At 41.0% G+C, this 19,616-nt stretch overlaps 2 protein-coding genes across 7 annotated transcripts in view; one reads left to right on the top strand and one right to left on the bottom strand.

The window, feature by feature from the left end:
• The window catches only part of DCBLD2 (discoidin, CUB and LCCL domain containing 2), an 82,618-nt gene extending 66,129 nt beyond the window's left edge, over positions 1-16,489 (top strand). The window contains exons 13-16 of the mRNA XM_068973828.1: positions 5,827-5,920; positions 9,766-9,815; positions 11,916-12,053; positions 12,710-16,489. Of these exons, the coding sequence (XP_068829929.1) occupies positions 5,827-5,920; positions 9,766-9,815; positions 11,916-12,053; positions 12,710-13,179 (752 nt within the window). The 3' untranslated portion in view covers positions 13,180-16,489. The remainder of the gene's footprint in view (positions 1-5,826; positions 5,921-9,765; positions 9,816-11,915; positions 12,054-12,709) is intronic.
• ST3GAL6 (ST3 beta-galactoside alpha-2,3-sialyltransferase 6) overlaps positions 12,467-19,616 on the bottom strand; it is a 125,550-nt gene continuing 118,400 nt past the window's right edge. For 5 of the 6 annotated variants that reach the window (XM_068973850.1, XM_068973841.1, XM_068973865.1 and 2 more), the window contains 3 exons: positions 19,416-19,568; positions 17,149-18,240; positions 12,467-16,286 (listed from right to left, as the gene is read on the bottom strand). In XM_068973850.1, the coding sequence (XP_068829951.1) occupies positions 18,154-18,240; positions 19,416-19,568 (240 nt within the window). In that variant the 3' untranslated portion in view covers positions 12,467-16,286; positions 17,149-18,153. The remainder of the gene's footprint in view (positions 16,287-17,148; positions 18,241-19,415; positions 19,569-19,616) is intronic. The other variant, XM_068973882.1, reaches the window with a different exon arrangement.

The following is a 19,616-nucleotide window of genomic DNA, read 5'->3' as shown; positions in this document are numbered from 1 at the left end:
ATACTCATCTATTTCCCATCCATCCTACTCCTCAGAGGCCTGGTGTTACGGATCATCTTCTCCCTTCCTGAATCTTCAGGCCCACTCTTTCTTTGGGTTATGACATGGAGTAAAGGAGATGCAGGTCTGGAGCTTCCCACCCAGTAAAGATCAGCAGTTGTTGCTGTTGTCACCCTCACGGCCAGGAGGAGGTTAAGGAGTGGGGGAAGAAACCAGCTTCCCAGGTGACCTTCGCTGTTGTTGAGTTGCTCAGTCATTTCTGACTCTTGGCGACCCCAAGGACTGCAGCATGCCAGGCTTCCCTGTCCTTCACTAACTCCCAGAGTTTGCTCAAACTCATGTTTGCTGAGTTGGTGATGCCACCCAACCATCTCATGCTCTCTTGTCCCTTTTTCCTTCTGCCCTCAATCTTTCCCAGCATCAGGGTCTTTTCCAATGAGTTGGATCTTCAAATCAGGTGGTCAAAGTATTGGAGGTTCAGCATCAGTCCTTCCAGCGAATATTCAGTGTTCATTTCCTTTATGATTGACTGGTTCAATCTCCTTGATTCTTGATCTCCAAGTGACTCTCAAGAATTTTCTCCAGCATCACAATTCAAAAGGATCAACTCTTAGGCGCTCAGCCTTCTTTATGGTCCAACTCTCAACATCCATACATGACTACTGGGAAAACCATAGCTTTGACTATTGAACCTTTGTCAGGAAAGTGATGTCTCTGCTTTTTAGTATGCTGTTTAGTTTTGTCATAACTTTTCTTCCAAGGAGCAAGCATCTTTTAATTTTGTGGCTGCAGTCACTGTTCACAGTAATTTTGGAGCTCAAGAAATAAAATCTGCCACTGTTTCCATTGTTTCCCCATCTGTTTGCCATGAAGTGATGGGACCAGATGCCTTGCCATCATCTTAGTCGTTTTTTGAACATTGAGTTTTAAGCCAGATTTTTCACTCTCCTATTTCATCTTCATCAAGAGGCTCTTTAGTTCCTTTTCACTTTCTGCCATAAGAGTGGTATCATCTGCATATCTGAAGTTGTTGATATTTCTCCTGTTAATCTTGATTCCAGCTTGTGATTCATCCAGCCCAGCGTTTTGCATGATGTACTCTGCGTATAAGTTAAATAAGCAGGGTGACAATATATAGCTTTGACATACTCCTTTCCCAATTTTGAACCAGATGACCTTGTTCAGTCACCCAGTCATATCCAACTCTTTGTGACTCCATGGACTGCAGCACGCCAGGCCTCTGTGTCCCTCACTGTCTCCTAGAGTTTGCCCAAGTTCTTGTCTACTGTCTCATCCTCTGATGCCCTTTTCTCCTGCCCTCAATCTTTCCCAGCATCAGGAACTTTTCCAATGAGTCATGTGTTCACATCAGATGACCAATATACTGGAGCTTCAGCTTCAGTATCAGTCCTTCCAGTGATATTCAAGGTTGATCTCTCTTAAGATTCACTGGTTTGATCTCTTTGCTGCCCGTAGGACTTTCAGGAGTCTTCTCCAGCACCACAGTTTGAAGGCATCAATTCTTTGGTGCCCATGGGACTTTCAGGAGTCTTGTCCAACACCACAGTTTGAAGGCATCAATTCTTTGGCATTCTGCTTTCTTTACAGTCCAGCTCTCAAAACTGTACGTAACCACTGGGAAGACCATAGCCTTGACTATATGGACCTTTGTCGGCAGAGTAATGTGTCTACTTTTCAACACATTGTCTAGGTTTGTCATCACTTTCCTGCCAAGAAGCAATTGTCTTCTGATTTCATAGCTGGACTCACCATCTGCAGTGATTTTGGAGCCCAAGATGAGGAAATCTGTCACTATTTCCACCTTTTCCCCTTCTGTTTGCCAGGTAGTAATGGGGCCAGATGCCATGATCTTAGTGTTTTTTTTTATATTTAGTCTTAAGCCAGCTCTTTCACTCTCCTCCTTCACCCTCATCAAGGGGCTCTTTAGTTCCTCTTCGCTTTTTGCCATTAGAGTGGTATCATGTGTTCATCATGAGGTTGTTGATGTTTTTCTCGCCTATTTTGGTTCCAGCTTGTAACTCATCCAGTCTGGCATTTCTCATGATGTGCTCAGTGTATAGCTTAAACAAACAGGGCAACAGCAGACAGCCCTGTCTTACTCCTTTCTTGATCTTTAACCAATCAGTTGTTCCATACAGATGACCTTAAACAGACCATTTTCTAACCAGGATTCCTTATCTATAGAGTGAGATAACTTAATCCCCTTATTAAGTGATAAGTGATTAAGTGATCTCCAAGTTCCTGCAGGCTCCAGCATTGTGTTGGTTTCTGCCTTGTTCATACGTGCTTTTGGTTTCAATCAGTTCAGTTCAGTTCAGTCGCTCAGTCATGTCCGACTCTTTGCAACCCCATGAATCGCAGCACGCCAAGCTTCCCTGTCCATCACCATCTCCCGGAGTTCACTCAGATTCACATCCATAGAGTCCATGATGCCATCCAGCCATCTAATCCTGGGTTGTCCCCTTCTCCTCCTGCCCCCAATCTCTCCCAGCATCAGAGTCTTTTCCAATGAGTCAACTCTTCACATGAGGTATCCAAAGTACTGGAGCTTCAGCTTTAGCATCATTCCTTCCAAAGAAATCCCACGGCTGATCTCCTTCAGAATGGACTGGTTGGATCTCCTTGCAGTCCAACGGACCCTCAAGAGTCTTCTCCAACACCACAGTTCAAACGCATCAATTCGTTGGCGCTCAGCCTTGTTCACAGTCCAACTCTCACATCCATACATGACCACAGGAAAAACCATAGCCTTGACTAGACGGACCTTAGTCGGCAAAGTAATGTCTCTGCTTTTGAATATACTATCTAGGTTGGTCATAACTTTTCTTCCAAGGAGTAAGCGTCTTTTAATTTCATGGCTGCAGTCACCATCTGCAGTGATTCTGGAGCCCAAAAAAATAAAGTCTGACACTGTTTCTACTGTTTCCCCATCTATTTCCCATGAAGTGATGAGACCAGATGCCATGATCTTCGTTTTCTGAATGTTGAGCTTTAAGACAACTTTTTCACTCTCCTCTTTCACTTTCATCAAGAGGCTTTTTAGCTCCTCTTCACTTTCTGCCATAAGGGTGGTGTCATCTGCATATCTGAGGTTATTGATATTTCTCCCGGCAATCTTGATTCCAGCTTGTGCTTCTTCCAGTCCAGCGTTTCTCATGATGTACTCTGCATATAAGTTAAATAAGCAGGGTGACAAGATACAGTCTTGACATACTCCTTTTGCTATTTGGAACCAGTCTGTTGTTCCATGTCCAGTTCTAACTGTTGCTTCCTGACCTGCATACAGGTTTCTCAAGAGGCAGGTCAGGTGGTCTGGTATGCCCATCTCTTTCAGAATTTTCCACAGTTTATTGTGATCCACACAGTCAAAGGCTTTGGCTTAGTCAATGAATCAGAAATAGATGTTTTTCTGGAACTCTCTTGCTTTTTCCATGATCCAGTGGATGTTGGCAATTTGATCTCTGGTTCCTCTGCCTTTTCTAAAACAGGCTTGAACATCAGGGAGTTTATGGTTCACGTATTGCTGAAGTCTGGCTTGGAGAATTTTGAGCATTACTTTACTAGCATGTGAGATGAGTGCAATTGTGCAGTAGTTTGAGCATTCTTTGGCATTGCCTTTCTTTCAAATAGGATTGAAAACTGACCTTTTCCAGTCCTGTGGCCACTGCTGAGTTTTCCAAACTTGGCTGGCATATTGAGTGCAGCACTTTCACAGCATCATCTTTCAGGATTTGAAACAGCTCAAATACTATTTGCAGAATACATCATGTGAAATGCCAGTTTGGATGAATCACAAGCTGGAATCAAGATTCCCAGGAGAAATATCAATAACCTCAGAAATGCAGATGACACCACCCTATGGCAGGAGGCAAAGAGAAATTTAAAAGCCTCTTGATGAAGGTGAAAGAGGAGAGTAAAAAAGCTGGCTTAAAACTCAACATTCAAAAAATGAAGATCATGGCATCTGGTTGCATCACTTCATGGCAAATAGATGGGGAAACAATGATAGACTTTATTTTCTTGGGCTCGAAAATCACTGTGGATGGTGACTGCAGCCATGAAATTAAAAGATGTTTGCTCCTTGGAAGAAACACAATGACAAACCTAGACAGTGTATTAAAAAGCAGAGACATTACTTTGCCTACAAAGATGTGTATTGTAGAAGCTATGGTTTTTCCAGTAGTCATGTACAGGTGTGAGAGCTGGACAGTAAAAGGCTGAGTGCCAAAGAACTGATGTTTTTAAACTGTGGTGTTGGAGAAAACTCTCGAGAGTCCCTTGGACAGCAAGGAGATCAAACCAGTCAACCGAAAAGGAAATGAATCCTGAATATTCATTGGGAAGACTGATACTGAAGCTCCAATACTTTGGCCACCTGATACAAAGAGCCAACTCGTTGGAAGAGACCCTGATGCTGGGAAGGATTGAAGGCAAGAGGAGAAATGGGTAACAGAGGATGAGATGGTTGGATGGCATCACCGACTCAATGGACATGAGTTTGAACAAGCTCCAGGAGATGGTGAAGAACAGGGAAGCCTGGCGGGCTGCAGTCCCTGGGGTTCCAAAGAGTGGAACACAACTTAGCAACTGAACAACAACTTGGTACTCTGTTGTTATCTTTTCACATCTGTAACTGTTTTGCCATCACTTCCAGTATCTAGGTAATATTTTATTATAAGGAGGATACAGTGATTTACTTCCTCCCCCTCATTGTTGAACATTTGTATTACTTCCTGGTTTTCACTCTTCTGCAGATACAGTAGCAAAGATCTTTAAAGGTACATCTTTGAATGCCATCATAATTTTCTCCTAAGAATAATTCTGCATAGATAATTGTCAAGTAACACCTTTTTATAAATTTTGCCCCAAAATGCCAATCAGAACGATAGTTATAGTCCCATTAAAATACCTGTTTCTTGAGATCCTCTTCAGCAATTAGTTGTTCTTTTAAATATTTGCCAATTTGATAAGCAAAAATAACATCTTATTCTTGTCTGAACTCTACTTCTCTGATTACTAGTGAGGTGAACATGTTTAATGCTCACTTTTTTTTTTTGCTTGTTCAATAATTTTATTATTGTCTTTATCTGAAAAATGTTGATAGCAAATTGAGGTTTGGTTTATTAACTCTTGGCAACCTGTTCCTGAACTTGAAGGAAGCTGATCTCTCTTGTGAACAAGTGACATTTTGGGACATTTCCACCTCTTCTTTTTAAGTTCTTACTTAGGCTTCCTCTCATATGCTGGATTTTCTCATATTGCAGCATGAGCTTTCTTATCCATCTCCTCTATCATGTCTGTAGTTATGTTGTTCTTTATGTGCTGAGAGAATTGTTTCTTGTAAGCATCCTCATATTCTTCAATCAGGTAATGCATGTAATCTGCAGCATCGTGCTCCACAATATGTTTCCAGTATACCTCAGCGTTGAATTCTTTGCTTCTTAATACATTGCTCTTTCATCTCTGCTGAGCTTTCTGTTTATTTTTTACTGTAAATTCTGTAATAGATTATTATTAACTTCTTATCACATGTGCAGAAAATATTTCCCGGTTTATCATTTGTTTTTTAATCTGTCTTGGTGTCTTAAAAACATACAGTGGTGGAGCAAATAATGCAACACATTTCCATGTATCTGTGAAATCTCTACAGTTACTACGTGTGCCCACTCTCATGGCATAAATTATGGTGTGTTTTTTTTTTTTGAGCTAGAAAAACTTTGAATGATGATACGGTTAATCTCTACTCTTCTCCTTAATGATTCTTTCTTTGGTGTTAATGTGTTTTTGTCTGCTGCTGTTTTTCAGATGTAGCCTTGGCCGCGGTCCTTGTCCCTGTGTTGGTCATGGTGCTCACCACTCTCATTCTCATACTAGTGTGTGCTTGGCATTGGAGAAACAGGTTAGTGCAAAACTGGTTCACCTGACCGGTCCTAGAGGGGATGTTTCCAAACATGAAGTAGAACTAAATATAGAAGATGAACCCTTTTGAGAGTAAGAGTTAAGGTGGTCATTAAAATAAAAATATGTACATTTCTCCTTTATTCCCGTAAAAAGTGAGTAAGTTCAATCTCATAATAAGTTATTGAGCACCTTTATTACATCAAACTTTGTGTTACACACTGGGTTACATACAGTAGTAAGGTATAATAGATACTGAGTAACACTTGCTGAGAGAATGCAACACCATTCTTATCTCCAGACTGTCTGGCTGATTGACCACTGTACTTTGGCTTGATGAGTTGTATGTGAAGTGCAGAGGAACACAGATGCAAGAACCTTGAGAATTACCTGAAACCTTTCTTCCAGAAGAGAGTAATCCTCATGTTTGACAAGTTTTCCCTTAAAGGAGGAGTTGATTTTAGCTAGATAGAAGAAGAGAGAATGGCCCAGACTGAGGGCATGGCTTGGGAGAAGGCACGGAGATGTGGAACGTAGGCAGAATAGTGAGTTGTCTCACAGGGGCTTGGCGTGGGGGAGCACGGGGAGACTCATAGAAAGGCAGCCTGGTCTGGACCAGGAAGGGCTTTCTGTAGATGTGGAAGGCATTGACCAGTGTTCAGCGGGCAGGTGATATTATCAGATGACTGTAGGAAAATGGTGGCAGCAGTTTGTGAGGGTGGACTGAAGAGACAAGAGACTAGAAAAGACAGAGAGATGAGTTAGGAAACTACTAAGGCCAGGCAAGAACATAGCACAGCAGTGCTAGGAGAAGGGGGAGAAGTTTGCCAGTTGGGTCAGTGGGGGACTTGATGGGCTGCTTGCCAGAGAAGAAGGATCTAGGATTCCCTCCAGTTTCTGGCTTGTGCAGTTAGACCAGCAGAGATAACGCAGCAGTGGGGACAGCTTTGGTGACTAACAGGTTTGGAGGGAGCTCATTTGTTTAGCCATTAAATATTTGCGCTCTGACTCTGTACCAAGTATTTGAGCCGTCTGGTGGGAGTCCTCTGGTGAGCCCCAAAGTCTGTCCAGTGGGAGAGAATACATTGCATAGAACCATCCACCATGGAACCTGCTTGTCACAGGGCCGAGCTGTCAGGGCAGGTAGGAATCATAAGATTGGAGATAAAACAGTAGCCAGTATTCAACAAGTCACTGGGTTTATTACACGTAATTAGCACAGAACTCAGGTTGGGCAGAGTAGGGAACCACTCCAAGGAGCAGTCTGGAAGGAGGTGTCTGGGCACCAGCAGCAGCAGTCTCTGGTCCAACCGCAGGCCTTGGCCCCAGCAGGGCCATAGGCAGCGTCTATGTGCATGGGGTCAGGGCCTCCAGCCAAGAGCCTTCAGGGTCACTCAGCTCAGTGGTCCCCTCTTAAGGAGGAACTGTTACCCAGGGGAGGAGCCCTGACTCCTTCCGTGTCTCTTTCTGTTCCTGTGCTGTACATGGCCCATCAAACTTCTGATCTAAAGTCATGTTCTCAGTTTACCATTCTAAGACACTGGCAACCCTACAGCAGACATTTCAAAACAACTCTTAGGAAAGTTCACCTTGGCCACTGGGACTCCCATTTTGAGCTAGGTGGCGAGTCGTACAGGCTTCCCCGGTAGCTCAGTTGGTAAAGAATCTGCCTGTAATGCAGGAGATCTGGGTTCACTTCCTAGATCGGGAAGATCCCCTGGAGGAGAGAATGGCAAGTCACTCCAGTATGCTTGCCTGGAGAATACCATGGACAGAGGAGCCTGCTGGGCTACAGTCCATGCAGTCGCAAAGAGCTGGATACAGCTGAGCCACTAACGCACATACACACACGCGCGCACGTCATAAATAGCTTAAATCCTGTAAGTTTCACACACGAGGACTAGGAATCGTAACACAAAAGAAATGCCATTGCAACAGGACTGACTACAGTGTGTTCCACAGGAGGAAGGACCCTGTTTGCAGGACCGACAGCTTAGCATGGTGGGGGAGGGTGAGGAGCGGAAGGAGGGAACAGGGCTGTAGGAGAGTCCAGGAGGGGAAGTCCACGCTGCTGTCAGGCAAGTGGACAGCAGCGCTAGTGGTGATGAGAACACCAATGGCAAACCCTTATACAAAATCAAATGAAATGCTGACTTTAGGCATGATTCTAAATGCCTTACATGTTTACCTCATTTAACCAGTTTGTAAAGCAGGTATTGTTACAGATCCCATTTTACAGAAGAGGAAAGTGAGACTGAGAGAGCACAAGTAACTTGCCGAGGTCACCTGGTCAGCAGGGTGGGGATTTGGTCCAGGCCTCTGACAGTCAGCCGATCAAGTCTAATTATCTATGGTTAAAGCCCCGGGCTGGGGGGTGAGGAACGGGGAGCAGAACTGTGGAGAGCCCAGAGGCAGGTCCTGAGATGAGTTTGGGATGGTGTCTAGAGGACTCTGTGGACATTCAGACTCCACAGAGAGGTAGATGGAACATGAGCCTGTTCAGGACAGAAGGTCTGAGCTGCAGAATTAAGGTTACTTTTAAGAACTTAGTGGATGAAATTGCGGACAACTGGCTTTGTCACAAGGAGCAAAGAGAAACTGCCTTTAAGGGGCTTATAAAGGTAGCCAGGAGAAAAGTAATAACAAAAACAGCTGCCACTTACTGACTCCCTGACCCATGCCGGGCACTGTTCTAAGTACTTTACATGTCATGAATAAACAACCTGAAGCTTTTTCATTTGAGATCAAGAATATGCAATCCTATTTTATAGTACAACCATTGGACAACTTCAGCACCTACCTTCTTATCCACAAATTTTACACTATACTTCCTTGAAATAATGAAGTATTATATTTTAAATACAACCATACTTTTAAATGAGGAAACTTTTAGTATCAATAATAAAAACACAGTCTTATACTGGAGAAGACTGTTTCCAAGTAGGAAAGGCACATACCTTGGGCTTTTGAGGAAGCCTCATTTGTGATCATGAGCAAATCACATAACCCTCTTGAGCTCATTTATAACGATGGAACAGCTTCTTTCTCTTTAGCTTGCAGAGCATTATTTTAATTAGATTTACATTCTTGAACCAGAAAATGTCCTTTCGTGTGCTTGATATTTTTTCTCTGTAGATAGCAGTTCTTAATGCCGGAGAGAGACGGAAGTTTCTCCAGGGAAAGATATTCTGAATTCTGAGGAGTGGGCTGTGGAGAACCTTCTCCACAGCCCACGTAGCCCTCAGCTCTCTCACTGTTAGTGGTGGTGTGGCTTGTCCTGGGCAGGGTAGAGGAATCAGGTCTACGCAGTTAAGGGTATGTGTGACACTTTAAACTTCTCAGGGGCAAAGGACCATAGGGAAAAAACAGTAAGTTGAGAAAATAATAACAGTGCAGAAGAAAAGGGTTGTGTTATTCTTGTTGTCCTGTGAACTTGATGAATCAACAGATTTGTGAAATTTTATTTGAAACCAAAACAAACCTAACAGGATTTCTCCATCATAATCCACATCTCAGGGTTGGGTCTTTGGTTTGATTCAGCTTTTTTTATCTACAGAATCAGTCTTTAAAAAAAAAAAATCTCTTTATCCGTTTTGAGTGGGAAATAGTTGGGTAACAAAATAACTCTGTCAGCAGATAGTTGCTTAATATGTATTGAGAGTCCAGAGTTCAGCCATGGCAACTTTGAAAGTCAAATGAAAAAGAGGTCTCCCCCGGAAAGATCAGCAAGTAGCAGTGTGTACTCTTGACTAATTATTAACTTTTGAGTGTTTATCTTACTGTTTCATAGCTTTCTTACTAGTGAATTCACTCTATTTGCTTTTTTTTTTTCCTGTATTTTTCCAGAAAGAAAAAAACTAAAGGCACCTATGACTTGCCATACTGGGACCGGGCAGGTAATTTACGGCTTTGTATCTCTTTCTAGCAGAGGGAAGCCCTGCCCTGTAGGGGGCGACAGTAGAAGAGGAAAGCCATTTTCAGGCCCCCATTAACTCCCTGGCACTATTAGAAAAATGGCATTCCTCTTCTGTTCTGATTTGTTTCTTTCCTGTAAAAATTTCCTGTAGTCGCTAAGTAATGAAATGGAATTTCATTATAAGAATTTCTCATAACACACGCTTTGCTCTTTTCCTTCTGGAAAACTTGACTGATTTGCCTCCACGTATGTCTCTGTCTTGAGACCAGCTTTCTGTGTGGTGCACATGAACACTAGGTAAGAGGTAAGGGGACTGCGGTTCTGGTGACAGTAAGTGGGTCACTCTGTTGTGGCTGTTTGTCCCAGTGGAGTTAGTCTGCCATCTCTGCCATGAGTTGTCATTCCTTCTGATTCCTACTCTGTGTGGCAGGTGGCAGCTTGCTGCAGGTGACAGCAGGGGCCTTCTGCGGGTCTCCCACTTCCCCAGCCTCACTGGAATGACTGGAGTCCAGAGAGTTCACTGTTATTAGGGCAGAAAAGAGCAGTGGCAGGGTCAGATCCTGTGCCACTGTCCCCCCAACCACCCCCCGCCCCCAGGGTTAATCTTAGAATTCTTTGAACTTATTAATGTATTAAAAACCACTGCTATAACAACTGTCTGGCTGCACTGTAACAGCAGTGGTTTGCTTCAGTATATTGCTTTTGATAGAGATTTGCACCATGTTCTGCTTTGCATTGGATAGTCTATCAAAGCAGAAAATAAGCTTGAGCAACTTAAGGAACTAGAAAAAGAAGAACAAACTAAACCCAGGGCTACTGGGAAGAAATTAATAATAAAGATTAGATGAGAGAAAACAGAGAATAGGAGAAAAACAGAAAATGGCAAGTATTGGCAAGGATGTGAAGAAACTGGAGCCATTGTGCACTGTTGATGGGAATGTAAAATAGTACAGCTTCTTTGGAAAGTAGGTGTTTTTATTTGGTCAGTTCCTCAAAGAGTTAAAAATACAATTACTGTGTGATCCAGCAATTCCACTTCTAGGTATATACCCAAAAGAATTGAAAGCAGAGACTTGAATAAATATTTCTACTTCCATGTTCATAGCAGTATTATTCAAAATAGTTAAAACATGGAAGCAACCCAAGTATTGACGCACTGCTAAGTCACTTCAGTCGTTTCCGACTCTGTGTGACCCCATAGACGGCAGCCCACCAGGCTTCCCCATCCCTGGGATTCTCCGGGCAAGAACACTGGAGTGGGTTGCCATCTCCAGTGCATGAAAGTGAAAAGTGAAAGTGAAGTCGCTCAGTCGTGTCCAACTCTTAGCGACCCCATGGACTGCAGCCTACCAGGCCCCTCCACCCATGGGATTTTCCAGGCAAGAGTACTGGAGATTGACCCACTAGTATATGGATAAGCAAAATGCAGTATACACATAAAATGGAATGTTAAGCCTTAAAAAAGGAAATTCTGCACTATATACTGCAATGTGGATGAATCTTGAGGACTTTATGCTAAGTGAAATACACCAGTCACAAAAAGAAAAATAACATATGACTCCATTTATATGAGGTACTACTTATATATAGTATTCTAAAGACAAAGTAGAGTGCTGGTTGCCAGGGACTGAGGGGAAGAGAGAATCAGAAATTACTGCTTCATGGATATGAAATCTCAGTTTCACAAGACAGAGATGGCTGGAGTGAGGGTTGCCCAACAATGTAAACATATGTGGTATCACTGAGCTGCTTAATTAAAAATGGTTCAGAAAGTTCCGTGGTGCCTGGTGGTCAGGATTCCAGGCTTTCACTACTACTGGATTCAATCCCTGGTCAGGAAACTGAGATCCTGGAAGCCGTGTGGGTGCAGCCAAAAAAAAAAAAAAAAGGGTATGAGAGAAAATTTTATGTGTATTTTACCACATTTTTTTTTTTAAAGTCTTGATCATCAAGGCTCATTTTATAGATCTTTGTTATAGAAATGGCTTAAATGCAGCAAGATTTCTCCCTTCGTATACTGTTATCATTTCAAACATAGCTTTCTCTTTAATGGTCTCTCTTGCTTATGATCACAACGAAGGTTGGTGGAAAGGAATGAAGCAGTTTCTTCCTGCCAAATCAGTGGAGCACGAGGAAACCCCAGTTCGCTACAGCAGTAGCGAGGTGAACCACTTGAGTCCAAGAGAGGTCACCACCATGCTGCAGACGGACTCTGCAGGTAATTATAGCACAGCCCGGGCTCAAGGGGAAACTGCTGTGCTTGCTGCAAAGTGCGTTGGTATTTACAGTATCTTTTATCTTTTTCATGTGTAGGAGATGAGCTGGTTTCCAAATGTAGAACCACTTTTTAAAAAAGACCTCAAGAGAGTCATTTCTGTGTCTCAGATGTTCTATCCATAAAATTGGGGTATTCATTTCTTAAAAACTTTGGGCATTTTGTCTGCTTATCTGGAATTTCATTCGGTTTTATTGCAAGTTTGGGGGTATTAAAAGGAGAGCAGGAAAGACACAGTGGCCTCGGTATTTATCCTATTAACCCAATGTATATTTTAAACATTTCCTAATATTTGGAAAAGAAAAACATGAAATTATTTTCCAAGACCAATACAGTAATGGGCTTTATTTTCAAATGAAATAGTTATCTATAAATCTGAAGAACACATACACTCTTTATGCAGAATTCCATGAATGAAGCTTTCGGGCACAATGACATATAACCTTGAGATAACATCTTTTTTAATTTTGAAGTTGATTCTTGCAGGAAAACCCATCCATCTCCATGACAGCACAGGTGCCATAAAGACGTGTGTGTTTTCAGGGTAAACCCATGGCATTAATGAGAGGGCTTTTCTATTTGTGTTTTGTGACACCCAGAGTATGCACAGCCACTTGTGGGAGGAATTGTGGGCCCCCTCCATCAGAGGTCTACCTTTAAACCAGAAGAAGGAAAAGAAGCAGGGTATGCTGACCTCGATCCCTACAGCTCCCCAGTGCAAGAAGTTTACCACGCCTATGCAGAACCACTGCCAGTGACCGGGCCTGAGTACGCAACCCCAATCGTCATGGACATGTCCGGGCACCCCTCAGCTGCAGCTGGCCTGCCCTCAACTTCCACTTTCAAAGCTGCAGGGAACCAACCGCCCACTTTGGTGGGAACATACAACACTCTCCTCTCCAGGACCGACAGCTGCTCCTCAGCGCAGGCCCAGTATGATACCCCGAAAGGTGGGAAGCCGGGCCCAAGCGCCCCGGATGAACTGGTGTACCAGGTGCCGCAGAGCACGCAGGAGGTGTCAGAAGCAGGGAAGGAGGGTGAATGTGACGTTTTTAAAGAAGTCCTTTGAAGGTGATACTGCTTTTTACAAAGCATCATTTTAAAGCACATGGCCTTTTTTGTTGTTGTTGTATTAGTGGTAGAACGTATTACATATCTGTCACGGATGTGGTTGGGGGAAGTGTGATGACCGAGGTACAAAAACTACTAATCTTACCATCTTGCTTTAAAAGGGTTACTGTGGCAGTTACTGCTTGCCTATGAAATTTTAAACATCTTGTTTGTTACTACTGTAAAACACTATTTTATACAGAAAAGGCTCCCTACTATGCACTTCAAAGAAATTTAAAATCACTGAGTATTTATTACCAATGCTGCAGGTACATTGATGAACTCGAGATGGCTCTGTAAGCCTTTTTGGCAATAATGCATGGTACTGTTCTTAAAATGTCTAATGGCTTGAAATTCAGCAATTTGTGAAAAGTGGGTACTATTGTGATTTCTTCCTCTTCTATTCTTGTATTGCTTTCTGAATTTAAAAAATATATATTGATATAATCATTGTTTTGATTGCAGCATTATATATTTATCCATCTTTCCTTAGGAAGAACTGTAGCTGGGAAACTGACCTGTAGTGAGCAGAGTGATTTTTCACTTTCTGACACTCTAATGAACTTAAACATTTCATAGTACATGACCTGGTCTCATCCCTTGCTTGTTCCACCTGGGGCCCTTGGTGGCCTGCCCCATTCTCATCTTTATAAATGCCTGAGTTTTTTTCAGTGGGTGATGCTTGCTCTATCAATCTCATTAATTTAGACCCCCTAGTGTCTTCATGCGGAAACAGGAACAATTTTATAAATTAAAAAAGCTATAAAGGAGATCCTCTGCTCCAGACTTTATTTGCAATGGAATTCTTCCTAGGCGAGTGTGAAAAGTTAAGGACTTCTAAACGTGAACACTGTAAACAATACCCACTTAATATTTCTCAACATGAAAAGCAAAATTATTCCTCAGGAATCGTATAAATTACCTCCCCTCCACAAAAGTAACCAAATTGTTTTGGTTTTATATACAGAGGAGTGTTCTTTGACTCTCAAGGTATTTATTGTTTTTAGTGAAATAAATAAATATTTTCCCACAGTAAGAAATGCAAACCCAGCATGTATTTTTCGGCTCTGTGTGATGATGCCATCCATGTGGCCTGGGGTGTGAGTAGTCTCCCGTATCACAGACAACAGAGGGAACAAATGTTTTAGCATCCTAGCAAAGGAAAATCCCTGTCTTATTTTTGATACCTCTGGGCAACATTGGTCACCCAGAAGTAGTTTAAATGACTGAAACAGAAATCATCTGCAGTTTACTAGCCTTAGTGTAAAAACCATCTTTAGAAGTCTTTAGATTGGTAAGATGATATCTATATGATTAAAATATATCAATTTTACATCCCCTAGTTTATAGTTTAATATTGAAATGTACTTCCCCAGCAGGTTCTAGTCGTTTCTTTTAGCCAATACCGCCAGATGATGGCAGAATCTGCTAAATGTAACCGACTATATACAGTGTTCATTTGGCTTGTTTCCACGAGTCTTTTAGCATTGTAAAACATTGCTCCAAAACAGAACTGCCAAACTCTACAGCCTCCCTGCATTCTAGTTGTATGATTTCGTTGGTCTTATTTTCAGTTGCTTTTCCTTTTTCCAACAGACTTTTGAGGCATAATTTTATTCATTGAAAAACCAATACACATTTTGTTTCAAAATATTTGAAACAAAAAGCACAGATGTTGAACTTTTATTAAAACAGGTATGAATGTGTAAAGCACATATTATTAATGTAGTCATCCCCCTCCAGGTGGGAAGAAAGTAAACCAATTGCTTTTATTTTTTTATTCATCCTTAGTATACAAAAATCTACTTCTAAAATCATATGCCTATTTGAAGCTTTAAAAGAAATGAGTTCAGTAACTATTTCTTTTTTCCAAAGATGCTTGCTATTTTTAATTGTGCGTACCTGATTATTTTCCCATAGAACTTTTTTGTTGAGAAGCAAATGTTTTCATAAATAATGCATGTTTTAAGACTTGATTCATATGTTACCACTGTGCTGTCCCTGAACTACCAATAATTTTTACAAAATATCTAGTTTTTAACTATTATTATATATTTTACTTTCCACATGAAGAGCTGAGCCTGCTAGAAAAGGTTGTTCTGGTATGTACTTTTTAATTCGTTTTCATATTAGAGTTTTTTTTTGTTTTTTTTTTTTTAACGTTACTATGTCTGATATATATACAGCTTTGGAGACAATCAAGTAACAACTGAAAATGTGAAGGTAACCATTTTTTACAAAATTCCCTTGATTTTTTATTCTTTGCTTGAAACGTAAAAAAAAAAAGTCACTGTGACTTACTGGGTTAAATTTTTTCCTGTTAATGCAGTTATAAAAATAGAATCAGACAGTGGTACAGGAAATGTGGCCCTTAAGGTTTCATAAAATTACACTGACTTCGCTGTTACTTGATCTTAGGAACCAGCACAGTTAAAGGTAAGATATTGTGAATGCTGATTTATATTGTATTAAAAGCTGTAAATCTAAATAGATCCTATTGTGTATGTAGGGTCTAGCCCAGTTATTTAAGTTCACGTTTCGCTATTTGCACTTTGCATTGAACAATGGGTTTATTTGCTGTTGAAACGGTTCGAGTAGAGGATTTATACAGTAACTGAAAATATGTTATGTATACATTTGCCCTTCTCTCTCCCATCCACAAGAGGGAGCAGAAAATGAGCTTATTTAAATATGAATGTGGCCATAATTCTGTGGAATGTAATAAAGCTTGAACCTCTTTCCCTGGGCTGATCCACATTGTAACCTGGAGAGCAAGAGGGTTATAGAAAAACACCATGTCAGATAATAGGATTAGAAAGAACAACTGGATTAGGTGGGACAATAAAAGCTTTTCAACCCTCTTAAGAGAAATCAGTGAAGTTCTGTTTATTTTTTTTTTTTTTTAATTACCTACTGGCTATGCCTTTTGGTTCTGAACTTGAAATCCCTAAACTGCAATATCTAAGTAAGAGTTGGATATTTTTAGGTCAACTGTGGCACCAGTTCTCATATAATCCAACTTGTAACTAGTTTCTTCTTCTCATCTCCTCCTCTTCTTTTTTGGCACTGGGAAAGGTGGAAATAAAACATATATTGAAATACGTATTGGAAATAAAAATGGCTTTGAGTGTCAGTGATATTCTCCCAGAATGTACTTTTCTTACCTCGGCATGAACTGTAGTCACTCAGTATTTGTATATGTTGCTAGAATTTGATTGTATAAATAGTGAGATTTTAATGTGTTCATGTGTTTTTAATAAATTGTATATATGTGTCTTGTTACTTTTTTTTCTTAAACCTTGAGGTTTGTAGCCATTCTCGTACTATACAAAATACCAGATTCCTCAATTTTAAGAGCAGCCAGAAATGTTATGGCCAGTGTTACAGTATTTACAGTAACATTTGAAAATGCCACCATTAGTGTTTGACTTTTAACTTTTTCTGTAGCCAGCACCACCCTTTCTGAAGCCAGACTCAGCATCCACAGCCTAGCTGTGGGCCCCGGCTGTGTGGTATGAGGGAATGACCAGCTATGGCTTTTCCACCTGAGTTATCAGAAGGATCAAATGAGATGGTATGTGTGAACATACGCTGGAATTAACAGCACAGAGTGTACATTCAACATGTAGGTCTGAGTTCAGTCAGCTACTAGTTTTCTCCCCCAACACCACTTTTCAAGTATGTCGTTTATTCCTGTTTCTGACCTAATATTTATACACCCTCTTTAGAGAGGTAGGTTGTCAGCGATAATTATCATTGTCTCCCAATGATACCAGTTCTTTCTACACATGCCTCTTCTGACAGCTTTTGGTTCTAGCCAGGTAACTTCTATTGCTCTCTTCACCCACTGCCTGCGCCCCCCCCCCCCCCCCCCCCCGCCAATAAGCTTTGATTATAGTCATTAAAGTGAAAAGGGAGACTGGCTCACCACTGTAGTCCAGCTGGCTTGTCTGCATCCCACCAGTCTCTTCTGGTGCACCCTAGGTAAGCCTTCCATTTGAAGATGTGACTGAATCATGGGGACAGCTGGTTTTGTCATGAAAGTGCCACTGAAATCCAGAAACAGCTCGACTCTTAAAGGTTTACTCATTCTTCTCTTCTTTGTCTCGTCTTGTCTTTTTTACTTTACTTCAAATAAGCTTCAAAAATACTGCTTACGAATTTTCTCCTTCTTGAGCTTGCCTACTTCAGCTTCTTTGTATAAACTTTATTTCTTTAAAATAATGAAGTCACCAGACTTTAAGAATTGCAGTCTTTGGTTATTTACTTATCCAGAGCTTCATGTTTATCCTGATTCTTTTGACTTAGAAAAAAAAAATTTTCATTCTACCAAACTACTGATCATAATCATGGTTTACTTAACTGCAGGAGAAAAAATGCTTAATTCAGCCAGCATGATCTTAGATTTCCATATACGTCCACGCTTCAGGTCTGGTTTAAGATTCCAGTCTGGTTCCTCGGGTATAACTAAAAGGAACTATAGTTATACACCTGAAGTGGGTCCAGTACACTACATCAGGGAACTGCCGCACACCAGTTCCCTCCCAATTTACAGTAGCCAGATGAACCTCTCAAAATGTCCTGTTACATTCAAAACGTGCTGTAGTAAACTAACCCCCCTTACTTACTGGGAAGTCAGCGTCCCTTCAGAAGTCTAAGATGAACTAACTATAGTTAAAAACACCTCAGAAAACTAGCTTATTTTTAAATGATACAATGAAAAGTTCACTTTCCCTGATATCTTAACATCTTGGTTTCCATAAATTAAATATATTCACAGAAATTAAGCTGGTGGTTATGAATCACCAGGCAGCAACAGACTTGATACACATAATTTCTTGACAAGTACATCCAACATATTTAAAAATAAACTAAAAATTGCAGTATAAAAATAAAACTAACACTGTTAGCATTATCTTCTGAGTCTGTAGGGTTACTCTTGGGTCAAGTCGGTTACAAAGTTTTTTTCTATAATGTCCTTCAGAAAGAGCTGCTCCGCAGTCACATTGTGATATTCATTCTAAAGAAGAAAAACAAAAGTCACCGTCTATCCCAATCTGAAGATATTAACAGCGGCAGCAATGGAATATGCTATATATTAAAAAAAAGAAAAACTCAAGTAACAAGTGACATGGACTTGAACTTCTGTTATCTATTGTTTTTCACTGCTCATTCTTTTGCCAGAGCCTTCCCTAAAAGCCCACTCTTTCCACTTAAACATCACTTAAGTAAGAGGCTCCCTCACATCATCTTCTGGTCTGCTGAAGTGAAGTCGCTCAGTCGTGTCCGACTCTTTGTGACCCCATGGACTGTAGCCCACCAGGCTCCCCTGTCCATGGGATTCTCTAGGCAAGAATACTGAAGTGGGTTGCCATTTCCTTCTCCAGGGAATCTTCCCGACCCAGGGATTGGACCCAGGTCTCCTGAATTGCAGGTAAACGTTTTAACTTCTGAGCCAGTAAAGAACCCAACCCTGGTCTACTGAATTACGGTGTAAATCTAGAAACCAAATTGACAAGATCTAACCTGAATAATTCCACTTATTCAGCTTACATAGTATTTAGGGATGAGGATTTAAGGGGATTGGTTTCATTTCATGGGATATATCCATATACTTAACAATAAATCATTTATTGTTCAACATTAAAATGTACATGTAATATTTTAACTATCACTTGTGCCACTAATCTAAGTTATTAGGAAAATAGAAAATTCGTTCCCATTCACTGTAAAAGTTTAAGGATCAAATCTACCATTGTTAATCCCCATTCAAGAGAAAAATGATCTAGTATAAAAGTTTACAAGTTTTCTGACCATGAAGATTCTCTCGTGAGGTTAAAAAGTTACAGCCCTTCCCATCTACTTAACTGGAAAACTCCATGAAAATAGTTAGTATGATCATGGCCATGCTTTTAGGTGAATCTGTCATATCTCAAACAACAGGTTTCTATCTTTTCAAACAGTGCCTCAAATACAGCATCTAAGGTAAGGCTTGGTCCCTATGTAGGTTTGATAAGATTCTTCCAAGGGTCTGAGGCCAGCAGATTGGCAGCTGTTGCTGTAGTTAAGAACTCTGGATCCCACTCCTAATTTTAGCATGTGCTATCTCTGTAAACCCTTATTAAGCCATCAACCTCTCAAAACATGTTCCCTCAGTAAAATGACAGGGTGAAATGGTGGAATATACAAGCTTACCTCACTCATCAAAGACATGGTGGCATTCCCATAGTAGTGCAAAGGGCTCTTGAGGTCAGAAAAGTTGTACTTAAAGCCAGCAAGGTGAACTTCATGACATATGTGAAATGCCAATGTAATGGCAATAATGCCTGTGGTTGGGTGTTTGGGTTTCTGGGGGAGGAAATGAAAATTTATGGGGAAAAGTCCACACAAAGTACT

The sequence above is a fragment of the Capricornis sumatraensis genome, chromosome 1, assembly GCF_032405125.1.
Source record: "Capricornis sumatraensis isolate serow.1 chromosome 1, serow.2, whole genome shotgun sequence".
In the NCBI taxonomy this organism is placed as follows: Eukaryota; Metazoa; Chordata; class Mammalia; order Artiodactyla; family Bovidae; genus Capricornis; species Capricornis sumatraensis.
This window is presented reverse-complemented; position numbering and strand designations above follow the sequence as displayed.